At 46.2% G+C, this 13,270-nt stretch overlaps 1 protein-coding gene across 1 annotated transcript in view; it reads left to right on the top strand.

Moving 5' to 3' along the window:
* The window catches only part of LOC119185060 (uncharacterized), an 84,976-nt gene extending 74,366 nt beyond the window's left edge, over positions 1–10,610 (top strand). The window contains exon 4 of the mRNA XM_075890592.1: positions 8,227–10,610. Within this exon, the coding sequence (XP_075746707.1) occupies positions 8,227–9,122 (896 nt within the window). The 3' untranslated portion in view covers positions 9,123–10,610. The remainder of the gene's footprint in view (positions 1–8,226) is intronic.
* Positions 10,611–13,270: the final 2,660 nt, after the last annotated feature.

Genomic DNA, 13,270 nt, shown 5'->3' with positions numbered 1-13,270 from the left:
ACGCAAAATTGAAAACGCTCATTAAACAGTAATATTTTTTCCTCTATCCTTTTTCTTAGTGATCTATAATGTCAGCAACAACACTGAAGGAAATGATAGATTACTTCTGAGATACTTCCCAAGAATAGGTGCTCTCTTTTACACTCTCCATCTGATCACCACCCACTGGACTTCGCTCTGCAATGCCATTATTGAAGAACATCAATAAGATACTAAGCAAATGGGGCCAATAAAGTGCACCTCACCATACAGTAGGGCTTGAAGACAACCGAACTCGACAGTGTGACACACTGCATCACTCATTTGCAAACTTGGTGTCTTAATGTCTGCAACCAAAATATGTAAGAGTTGATGCTGCGAGAAAATTGCTGTCTCCACAGCGCAGCTGCTGCACAAAAAAAAGAAAAGCAAGAAAGTTGTCCATACCTTCAGATGTGGATATTTTCCTCAAAGCTGCTTTGGTGGCCCCTAAACAAAATAAACTTCGTGTTAGGGCAAGTATTCTATCAATCAGAATTTAGACCCAAAACGATTTTTGTGCTTATACACAAAACACATAAGGGCAGCTGCCATCCAGACGTGAATTATTAGAGAGCAGAGTTATGAGAAGCTCTGAAACAGTGGCTTCTTTCCATAGTTATTACGCAATCGCATTAAATGTGTGCAGCAAACCACACCTATTGACTCACTGGCAGAATAGTAAAGGAGTGTAGACATAGTGGGCTCGTTTCCAGAAAGCTCACACAAACAACAGAGGGCTAATGTGTTTGGCACAAAATAGACAAATCACCACATGCACATATGAACAAGTTGGATGATTGCTACACAACTTGAGAGCTAACAACCGAGAACAAGCAATGTTACCTTGATCCCGCAAACCATGGAGTGGAAAAGGTTTGCTGCAGTCAAGAATGAAGATTTTTCAAGACCGAAGGCCTCATGTCACTAAAGCTCTTGCCTGCCACAGATGAGTTGGTAGGCAGAGCAGGACAGAATAAATGCCAGCAATGTACAATACAGCACATAACATTCTGCGACCATGTCTATATGCTTACATGGTCTGAATAACGTACGAAATGAAAATGTATCTAAAATATAACGAGATGGTTTGTAGCGGGGTAATGACAAGGTTGTCACCAGACGATCACAGAAGGCAATACATAGCAGAACACGTAGAACAAGAAATAAATACAGCAAAGCACGCAGAACACATACCATGGGGCTTTGTGACAGCGTTTTCAGAGAAGACGGCCTCTGGTTCAACTAAATAAGTTAGGGTGCAGTGTATGAACTTCAAGTGTCGCTAAGAAAGACAACTTTGGACAGTTATGTGCAAAGACATGTTTAAGCAGGTTACCCTGCTCCATCATCATCTGTCAGCATGTCAGTGGGGGGGGGGGGGCAGAAGGAACTCTGCAGTTTTCTTTAGCGTTGTGCAGCCAAGATTCATAAAGCAATGCAGCTCAAAGTGCTCACTGAACAGGTGGTAGTTAGCATACAGCTTTGAGATTGGCTGAGAAAGCAGGTCATGACGACCAGCATATTGCAACTAGATCTTTGCCCTGTAAGTGTTGGGAGAGTTCTGCTTAGAAGGGAAATCTAACACTAAAATGCACTCATAATTGAAAACACGAAAGCCAACTGAATACCAGCCCTGCCTGATAATTTTTAGTGATCAGACAGCTTCAAGTCAACTGAGTGAAAAATCATAACAATATCTTGGTTAATGTCAGTAACTCTTGCCCTGCCGCGGTGGTCTAGTGGCTAATGTACTCGGCTGTTAAACCGCAGGTCACGGGATGGAATCCCGGCTGCGGCAGCTGCATTTTCCATGGAGGTGAAAATGCTGTAGGCCCATGTGCTCATATTTGGTTGCACGTTAAAGAACCCCAGGTGGTCGAAATTTCCGGAGCCTTCCACTACGGCGTCTTTCATAATCATATGGTGGTTTTGGGAGGTTAAACTTCACATATCAATCAATCAATGTCAGTAACTTTTGCTACATCGTAAAAAAACACACCATGCACTGGCATGCTCTCTCTTTATTCTCTTTACACTTTTATGCTATCACTAACTTGTGCTCCATTAATCGCAACTCCTGAAGTGTTGCTTGGGCGAGTTGGTCATCCATAAACTCACCTTGTATTAGTGCAGTACATATAAGAAGCAAAAGATGAAGCAGATGTGAAGAAAGGTAGGCGCTAAACTTCCAACTGCTTCTTGGTCAGTCTCAGAATCAGTTGACACATGACATTAAAGAAGCCGAAGATATAGCTAATGTAGAAAACTTTCGAGAGTTCGCCATCAATTGCACCGACAGAAATGTCGTATTGTGGAATGGGATCATGTGCAAGATGAGTTGTTTTGCGCATGTATACGGTGAATGTGAAGGGCATGAAATAAACAGTTGTAAAATTTATCGCCTGTCTTTCTTCACGCCTGTGTCTTTTCTTTCTTATATGTACTTTGCTAATACAAGCCAGGTTCCTCCTGCATTGTAGAAATTGAGAAGCCCCACTACCTATGTGGAGCAGGCACAAACAAACACAACTACGTGAACAGAAAAAAAAGGATGCAACATTCAAACGATAAAGAGCATGCACTTGTAATTAGGAGAGAATGAAGGAAAAGTATGCATGGGCATCCGGTCTAAGCGCGAAAACACTGTGAAAGAAACTGATGTCACTTTTATAGTTAGCTAATGACAATTATAACTTCAAAATTACATATTGGAAACGTGTGAAGGGCTACCTGTTTTCTCGCGAAATCCTGAAGAACAAAGCCCCATGCTCAGGCGGCATGACCTGAATAAACAAACAAGAAACGTTGGTCATGTTTCCCTCCTACAAACTTACCCCTACGCACAGTTGCCACCGCTAAAAAGAAAAACTTCGGTATCATGCACATATAACTCTGAAGCAAAAGTGTGTATTGATAAAATGGCATAGCCTAAGCTAACAAAATGTCTTCTAAAGTTCTGTTTACTTTAACGAAGGCTTCAAACAATCTGAGAATAATGTAAATAATGATTATAAACACAACTGCACCCTTTCACACGTCAGCACACCCATGCACTGAAGTCGAACTAAGTATACTGGGATTGCATGTACAAAGAAAAACCTAACTGCGCAAGCGGTGACTCGTTTCTTCAAGCAAAAAAAAATTTCTCGCAAATGTGCAGTGCATCATGCAAACTTGCTGTTTCTCATTTAACTTCAAGCAATCTAGGACATAATACACGAACTGAGAAACAGTGTGATAAATACCAGCTAGTGACAAATACAGTGCAGAGCAATTGACAGAAAATCTTCATGAAGGGTTTCTTACCAAGCAGCAGCCAAGCAGACAGACGTTCCGGTAGACGAATCCAGCAATGACGACAGTGCACAATATGATCCGTATTTTGTAGCGTTGCTTTTACATGATTATTTCATCGATCACGCCATCAAGATCACGCAATGCATCCCAAATCACATATGTTTGTCACGCATCACGTCATTACACCATGATCACGCCATTGCATCCGTCATGGCTGACATGTCAGCCTATTCGTTGACAATCACTGTCGCAAAGACACGTCGATATATAATGCACTAGAAAAGGTGCTGTAGTAGATAACTAGTACATACACACGTTTCCTTGAATGCAATAAGCAAGGTGCTGCTCTTTTACGGCAGGGAGGGGGGAGGGAGCTGTGTAGCACTGCTGTTTTTTGGCTGGAGTGACCACTCCTGCAATTCTTTGTGCCTACATCGCCTACTCTATTTTCTGTGCCTACTCTCTGCCAACATCGCTGCTAGCGATAACGCTAGAATATTCGATGGCAAGTGGATGAATACCGACACACTTCGCCGCTTGTCCATTGATCGATGGCCGACACTCTGCTCGCCGCTATCAGTGCCAGTGTCTTGCCATAATCTGACATTTTTTTTCCCTGGCCACAAGTTTGGCCCAAATTAAAAGTTTCATCTGCGACCTGAAGTCTGCTCCCTGCGTTCACGTCACGACCCCTTGACGTCTGGTGGAGGTGCTGCTTCGTTAATGTACCGGACACCTCTGTGAAGCCGTGAATCCAGCCCGCGTCGTGAAGAAGACAATGACGCCAGCCACGAGCACCGAACAAGCTGCAGGCAGCTGGGTCTATCACCGGAGTACAGGCCTCTACAAGACAAGGCTCGGAAGACCAAAGCCACGACCTCAACTGCGGCTATGACGACAATTGCTATGCCACAGCTCGAAATCATGATGCAGCAGCCAAGGAAGCTACCGATTTTCCGTGGGTAATCGTTTGAAGACCCGGACACCTGGCTGGAGACCTACAACCAAGTGGCCACCCTGAACCACTGGGACATGAAAGAGAAGCTTTGTCGCGTCTACTTTTATCTGGAAGACCGGCAAAAAACCTAATTCGAGAATCGGAAGTCTGCCCTTCAAACCTGGGATTTCTTCCGCAGCACATTCTTGGACACATTCAGGAACATCACCCGCAAGGAAAGAGCTGCAACATTGCTGGAGACGAGGGTGCAACTCCCGAATAAAAATGTGGCAATCTTCTTGGAAAAAGTGATGCGACTGTTCCACCACTCTCACGCCGAAATGCTGGAGGCAAAAAAGTTTGTTTTCTCATGCGAACGGTCAAGCAAAAGCTCTTCGCTGAACTGATAGGAAACCCTCTGAAGTCCATTCAGGAATTCCTGTCGGAAGGTACATTAATCACAAAGACACTGGAAATACGAATCTGTCAGTACAATCGGCGAACGATGAAAAACAGCCCAGCTCATCATGCTCTTGGCTCTGACAATCTTCGTGAAATGATACAAGTGATCAGACAGGAAAAGCTGCATAAATTATTGCAAGCCTCACAGCATCCACTGGACCCGATTCCCGACTTCGTACGCCAGGAAATCCAGCAATTTCTCTGGACACACGAACCAGCAATGCCTGAGCCACAAGCCATGGCCTACGCTGATGTAGTCAGATGCAATGTTCCCCCGCCGCGTCCACACAGGAGGCCGCACGGCCGCATTTTCATCACCAGACACTACCGCCAGCATCATACTGTCCACCCGCCAGCTAGCGAAACTTTTCGAGGAAAACCAACATGCGGTGTGCCCCCGACCACCGACCTCTGTACTACCACTGCGGAGAAGCTGGCTGCACCTACTGCTGCTGCCAGTACCGCCAAGTAGGACTGCGTGGTTTCGCCATCGACGCGCCGCGTTCATAGCGGGGTGAAAGACCACGCGAGATCGTGGACTCGCAGCAGCCCAATGGACGCCCCGAGGCTTTTCTCGTTCACCATCACATGGCCGCTACATGTTGCCTCACTGGCAGTCATACACTGGCCCAACCTGCGGCTGGTAGCCTAGCCCCGTACTTGGAAAACTAAAGGCAGCAACTGATGGAGGTACGGTTGCTGTACGACGAACTGCCAAAGATCCTTTGCTGCTGATTATGACGACGCGATGAAACCTCGAGAACCCGCCACAACGTCAACGTAATCTCGATGTCAAATGGTCAAGACCAGAAGACAACTTGATGATGCAGCGTCGAAGCAGCGGTACAAACCATCGTACCCCTGATCCGACGCTACGACCCAACAGAAACGCGAAGCGAGGAACCAGCGACCTCAACGTTCTTTTTAACAGCCACAGCGTTTCAGTTCTTGTCGACGCTGGTGCCGACTATTCCGTCATCACTGGGACGTTCACCGCTAAGTTGAAAAAGTTAAGACAGCTTGGCAAGACCTCGAAATTTGTATATCTGGAGGTCACCTAGTTACGCCGGCAAAAATCTGCACAGCCGGAGTCACCAATAAAGGGCCCATAGACCACTCAGAGGCAGAAATGTAGATGTGGTGATGCAACGATGTTTTGCACGTGAAAAGCATAGTTTGAGCAATAGAAGAGATGCTCGAAACCGGGATCTTCGCTTCCTCCGCTCAAAGCAACATGAAAAGTTAGACATCGTTTTCCTCGGCACAGCTTCTGCCAGCTCACTTGACAGTGCCCTAGGCCTCCAAGCACTGATGACTGCCTTTTGAACGCTGCTGTACACAGGCTTAAATAACAATGTCTTTCAGACACGCCATATGCATCGAATTCTGATGTCCCTGGCGTCGCAATGGTCGGAGAGTTCATTGTGAGAGCGGCAACCGAAAATATCTCTCGTGTCGAAGGTACTGCATTGCTTCAAGGAACCAAGAAAAACTCTCCCCTGCTTGGCCTTATCACCCAACAAGATCATGGCGGGCTCATGTGTCCAAGCCTAGGGCTCATCAAACACCTGATATGCCTCAGGAGGTTTGTCGAGACCATGCTCCCGTACAGGAAATGCTTCACAAGACCACTGTAGGTGTATGTAGATAAAACCGTCGAACTTCTTGTTGAACTACCACTTCTGAGCACTTCTGAGATGTAGCAGCACAGACATCGATCACCGCAGGAAACTTTTGCTACTGATAGCTACGAAGTTCATCAATCCCCTTTACAGGAATTATGCATTGTCACAACTGACAGACATGCCACTGTCAAGCTGCTGCAGCAAAATCCTCTTTCACGAAAAGTTCTAAAAATGTAGCCTCGGATGTCCATTCGTTCAGCTACTGAATATTTCTTGGGCAATATATATTAGCAGCATCAAAAGTCATAGTGCTCAATTCTCACAAAGATGATTGAGTTCATTAAGCCTGGCCATATTTATCCCCCAACATCTTCAAGGTGCTGTGATCAAAAGCTTCACCTTGTTGATGTACTCCCACTGCACTCTATCTAGAAACAACTGGCTGTTCTAACTAGCGCGCGTGTGACTCGCACCAGACGTCAAAATCGGTGCGGTAGCCAAAGGATGGCACTCTGCGTCGGCGCCCCGCGGGGTCAGGAGCTCAACCAGCTCTAGAATTTTTAAGCGGTGCAGTGGTGAAGTTCTTCCCATCACAAGCTGAAAAGTAAGATGGCGAATAGAGCGACGGCGCCATCCATATCGACCCTATACTCGACTCTGATAAGTAATTCAGAGGGATATCCAATCGTGTTTACCATTCAAGATAACCTCGTTAACTTATTTTTCAAGAACAGGGTTCATTCAGTTCAAGTACAAGTAGATACACACACAGATCGCAATAAACAGCAGATCTCACCTCTGCAGGACATTTAAACACAATTTTGCATCGATCATTCCAACGGCTACCAAAGCACAACGAACACACTCCACGAAGTACACACATGCAAGCGCTTTATTTCACCACTGTGCTAGTGAGCACCCCGCCCACGCGCTGCATTTCTGCTGCCACAAGCACCCTTGGTGATTTCTGGCAAACTGCACAAACTTAAGTATTAACCACCGCGGCAATAGGAAAGCAAGCAACGCCGCGGGCATCTAGTAAAGGAGGCATTGACACGGGATGAATGCGCTATTTCGTGGATCTTGCCGGTGGCACGCAACTTCAGTGTGCCCGTAGATCTTTTTGTTTTGTGCGTTTCAACGCTTGTTGCAACTCTGACAAGAAAGGCAACTGCGTCACAAAATACTTGCGATTCAACGAGCAAAGCAACATAACCACAGCAACTCGTACTTACCAGTCAATCCAAGCTTGTTTTCTATTTTATTCCACAAGTCGTCCTTTAGCAAGCTGTTTTTGCGCTTAAGGTGGTGTTTGTCGTATAGGACGGGGTGGTTGTACACCACTTCAATGAGCATTTCTGCTAAGCACACTTTATTTGATTGTGACATAACGAGCGGGTCAAACTAGGCCATCCTTTTTTCAAATTCCTCGACTAGCGCTCCTATGGGTTCGCAGCAAGCTGATTTGGCGGCAGACGCCGCGAAAGTTGGTCCAAGAGTGATCGGCGCTTAGAGGGCCTTTTTGGTGGAGCTCGCCTCCGTCAAATCAGATTCGACGTGCTTTTGCCGGCCAGAATGCTCAGTGTAGACGAGTCTCTTCAAAGCCATTTGTTCCTTTAGATTTAGCATTAGAATGGCATCTAAATGAGATTCTACTATTTGGTACCTAGCTCACCATTCATGTGCTGCAAAATAAAATTTTCGTGAAATGTGACGTATTGTGGTAATGAGAGTAGCTTTGCTTTTGGTGACACAAAGTGACCATCTGCTTCACTTACAAGCAGAGAAACCATCAGCTGTGTATTCTGTGCTGCTTCAGTTCAGCCCCATGTAGTGTACAACACACAATTTACATAGCTTTTTTGTTTTCTCCATTCGTTGCAGGACCCTTGTCTTCTGCGGCCCTGCAGGAGTCTTCTTCATTGGTGGATGTACGAAGTCGACCGCATTCCTGCTCACAGTGCACCTATGTGACCCTGGACAAGTCAGCTATGAATAGGCACCTTCAGAAACATATGGGCGAGCCTGCCTTCCAGTGCCACTTGTGTCCAGCTGCATTCATTTGCAGTTCCAAGCTGGTATTGCATGTGGGCACTCACACAGGAGAGCGTCCATTCTCTTGTGCACAGTGCAAAGCATCCTTTCAGCAGGAAGAGGACCTCGTAAAACACATCCGCACTCACGCAGGAGAGCGTGCCTTTTCCTGTGTAGACTGTAAAGCGTCCTTTAAGCAGAAAGGCCACCTCATGAATCACATCCGCACTCACACAGGAGAGCGTCCCTTTTCTTGTCTAGACTGTAACGCATCGTTTTCTCGCAAATACGAGCTTAAGGCGCATATGCACTCTCACACAGGAGATCTTCCCTTCTCTTGTGCCCACTGCGATGCATCCTTTGCACGAAAATACTACCTTGTGAGGCACATCGGCACCCACACAGGAAAGCGTCCTTTTTCATGTGCCCACTGCAATGCATCATTTAGAATGAAAAGCCAGCTCGTAGAACACATCCGCACACATACAGGAGAGCGTCCCTTTCGGTGTGTCCACTGCAATAGATCGTTTATGACTAAACGCCGTCTCATTGACCATACACGCACTCACACAGGAGACCGTCCCTTTTCTTGTGTACACTGCAAAGCATCCTTTAAGCAACAAGGGCACCTCGTGAAACACATCCGCATTCACACAGGAGAGCGGCCCTTTTCCTGTGTCCACTGCGATGCCGCGTTTAAGCAAAAATGGCACCTCGTGAAACACCTCCGCACTCACACCAGGTAGTGTCCCTTTCTCTGTGTACATGCAATGCAGTTTGCGGTGCAACACTACCACGGTCAGCACATGCATTGTCGCACAGGAGACTGCTCCTTCTCCAGTGCCCATTGTAATGCACCCTTTTCAAGGAGAGAGGAACTTCTTGATGCAGCATCTGTGGTCACACAGAAGAGCGTCGTTTTACCTGTGTCAGAATCCCCTCTGATGTGTCCATTCCAAGGCATCCTTTTTGCCTAGAACCAGCCTAGTGAAACACGTCCATGCTCACACGGGAGAGCATCCCTTTGCCAGTGTCCACTGCAATACATCTTATGAAAACACCACCTCAGGGACCACATGTCCTGTTTACATGGTGGAAACAAGTCGTAAATGTGAGGGGTGTACTGGTATTGAAAGGAAAGTAGACGTGGTAGGGATGGAAAGCTTGTTGATTAGAGGAGGACGAGTAATACTTCATTTAGGTAAAAGGTGGAGGCTTCCCAGGTAAGGGTGATGGTTAGGTGGGCTCCTTCTTACAAGAGCCCATTGGCATTAGCCGCTATACCTGAGCGCAATCGACCAGGATTTTTTTACTTGCCAAGTCTGAGCAGTCAAGCAGAGCCACCTCCCACTCCTTTTATGTGGGATGTGGTAGGGGGGAGAGAGGTGCAGTGTTAGCTGACATGCCCAACGTTACTAGATCCTGTCAGTTGTCAAACTGCGCCTAGGAGCGGTGCGAAAAAGTGGCCCACTGCCATCTCCTCTCGAGAGGTGGCGCTGCTGCCATGATCGACCCGGTTATTACTGAAGCTTCGCAAGGCGACAGCGTGCCGGCAACTGAATGTCGCTTCTTTTTATCTCATTCTCTGCTTGTGCTCCTTTCCTTAGCACCAAGTATTCAAGAAATATCCTTTTTACTCTGTGCACTCTTTAACAAATAGCTAATGGGAGAACGAATAAGGCACTGAGTCTTTTTGAGGTACGTATAATATGCGAAGTACGTATAATATGTACGTGTATAACAAGCCTGTGACATAAGAATACAGAAGCCCAGTTGGCAATATTCACAAAACACGCACTTTTTTGCTTAATACAGCTACCTTGTGACTGTTTTAATGTCGACAATTCATATCCCTGGCATAAAATTAAATCTCCATAACAATGAAAAAATTCACTTTCCGCATGAGTGCAAACGGTCTGTGCAGCCATGAAGAGGGAAGCAACACCCCTCTAGATCATCTAAAACCTTCAAGAATATGTCTTTGCACTCTTTCTGTCTTGCATTCTTTCGCTCGCTCTAGTGATTGTCGCAAGCTCGTTGAAGAGCGATGCAAGGCCTTCGACGGCAACCGTGTCGTTTGTGGAGCACACTTGTTCACCATGGTTAGAATCATTGCGCACTGTGTTTTCCTTGTTTTCATTTTTTAGTGCTTAATGTCAACAGCCGGCCACACAGTGGAAAGCATGCTCTTTTTTGAGGACATTGATAAATATTTCGGGCAATTGAGAACGAGACATGATATTGGTTTTTCTTTTAGCGTATACTTATCACATGGTATAGTTATCACTTCATCATTAACACTGTGGATGAAACGTTTACGAGGTCTTCTGAAGGGAAGTGCAGGTCACACATGACACAAGAGCTAGTAGGTTCTTCGTTGAGCTTCGGTATGGCGTGGTCTCATTGGCAAAAACAGGAAGCAGGCTTCGGCGGCCTGAAAAAGTATCTCTACTCACTCTAAGATCACACCGAGTCCTGGCCACTCCTGCGTTATTTCATATGTGTGGTTTAAGGTCCCAAAACCACTGCATGAATATGAGAGATGTAGTGTAGGGCTCCAGAAATTTGAATGATTTGAGGTTCTTTAACGTGCACCAAAATCTGAGCACACGGGCCTACAGCATTTTTGCCCCCGTCGAAGATGCAGGCACTACAGCCGGGATTTAATCCTGTAACATGCAGGTAAGCAGTTATGTACCTTAGCCACAACGCCACCACGGCGGGGCAGCCGCTCCTACAGCTTGACACAAAACATCTAGGCATATTAGATGCGAAGCATCTTAGAACGGGGTTAAATCCGGTGTTCTTTATGACCACCTTTACTACACATGCGCAAGAGCTGCCCCAAGCACTGCCACAACGCGCTCACACACTAGCACATGTCACCCTGTATAAGGGGCTAGATAAGACGTGGTTGTCTCACCCTCTTACACTCTTTCAGCAAACATATGATGATGTCGGGAACAAGATACTACAGACATGCGATGAAGTCAGAATGCGCTAGAACGTGCTAAAGCGATTGGGTCTGTATAAGTAGATGTGTAATAGCCGGTGGCCACTCCCCCTTACACTCTCCCATCATTAAATGCCTGGCGAGATCACGGAGCAGCGGATAAAGCAGCGCAAGGTTTGACGCGCCGTAGCGCAATGTAAAGGTCGGCAAGCGGACTCTGAGCTCCTGTTCAGGGAAGACCAGTGCTAACGACAATGTTGGCGAGAAGCTGCTACAAATGAAACGCAGGATCGACATGCCCAAGCGCAAAGGCAGCGTCAGCAAGCAATCCACGATGTATGCAACGCCAATGTCGAAGCATCAGCGTCGAGCTTACACGTTGGCTGCAGACAAATGAAGTGAGTCCAGCGCCTGTGCAGAACGCCTCGATATACAACTTCAATGCCCGAGCTTAAACGGTGCCGGTGCCACTTAATGAAACTAAACACGACAAGAACACTAAATGCGCTAAAATGACAATAACACCTAGTCACCTAGTCAAACCGGTGCAAACGCGGTGTGCATCCTCATCCTGCGTCGTATCATCCCATGGTGCCTGTTGAGGAAAGGATGAGCCTCCGTGCCCATGGCGAAGCCCACTCGCTGACCTCCTCTTTATTCCAAACACACTGATCCTCCCTTAGTGACAATAGAGACGTTCTTCGTCATTTACACAATATTTAATATCTTCCACACCCCCGCAATAACACATGTTGATGTAGAACACTAACACACCTGTGTTCGAACTACACGCTTTTTCAGAGTACTTGTATAAGTCCAGGTCAGTCCATGTGGGCAAATCTGTGATATCCAACTGTGCCTGCTTTTCCAGCGGTGCTTTCCTTGCTTGTTCCACACTTGTGCTTCTGAATGCATTGACCTTGATGAACCTGCGTTGTCGCAGAGAAAGTTTTCTTGGCATGAAAGTTCGCAGATAAGACTTTTTTAGGAATATCTCGTGTATCTATACTTGAGGAGCTTTTTTTTTCTTTCTGTTTATTGCTGCATTTACCTTGTAACTCTTCTGCTTCCGCTTTCAACTGGTCTCTCTCATTCGCCGCTGTTGCGCTGTGTCGGCATTTATCAACTTTGTGGAAATAAGATGTGCCATTCACACTCTCTTTAATTTTGACTTCTGTAACTTTCTCGAAGAACTTAAGCTTTCAGCAGTGCAAGGGGCTGGCTGGCTTTTGTGTCGTCATGGCCTTTTGTTTCTTCTGTTTCTTCATGCTTTGAGAATCGACCTTGATTTTCCTCCATCAGGCACTTGTACGCAGGGCGATGAGGATTCTATATTGTTTAAGTCTGCCAACCTTGGCTTGGACGCATCCTCAATGTCTAGTGGGTGGCCCTTTGTGTCTACAAAGTTTTCCCCCTTGTCAATCATAAAAATGCTTTACACATCGAACACCAGAGTTGTTCTAGGTGTCCTTACAACAGGTTCATGGGTATTGCAAGCTGACGACAGTTCTACAGGCGGGGACCAGGAGGCCAGCTCCTTGTAAGTAGCTGTTGTTCTTTGCAGGCTCCTTCGATGGTCGTTACTTCAGTCATGGTCCTGATCGATTGGCTTCCACCACGCTCAAGAATATGTCCTGAGGCTGACTCGACTGGCATCTGTGCTACAAGATTGTTGTACAATATGCCTTGGCTGGATGGTGGTGACTCAAAGAGCATCTTTCTTTCTGCTTCCATTTTAATCTGTAGTCTTGTCTCCAAATGAGCCTGCCGTGCCTTGAATGCGTCAACGATTTTATATTCAGTTATGACTTTCGCTAGAATAATCTGGCGTTCATAAACTTCGGCTTCTTCCATTTCTGCTTCCAAATGATCGATGCCAACTGTGTGCTCTACTTCCTTGTTGATTCTTTTGAGTTACTCATACTGCTCAATCAAAACTCA

The sequence above is a fragment of the Rhipicephalus microplus genome, chromosome 3 (assembly GCF_043290135.1).
Source record: "Rhipicephalus microplus isolate Deutch F79 chromosome 3, USDA_Rmic, whole genome shotgun sequence".
Lineage (NCBI taxonomy): Eukaryota > Metazoa > Arthropoda > Arachnida > Ixodida > Ixodidae > Rhipicephalus > Rhipicephalus microplus.
Note: the sequence above shows the minus strand (reverse complement) of the source record. Positions and strands in the feature narration are given on the sequence as shown.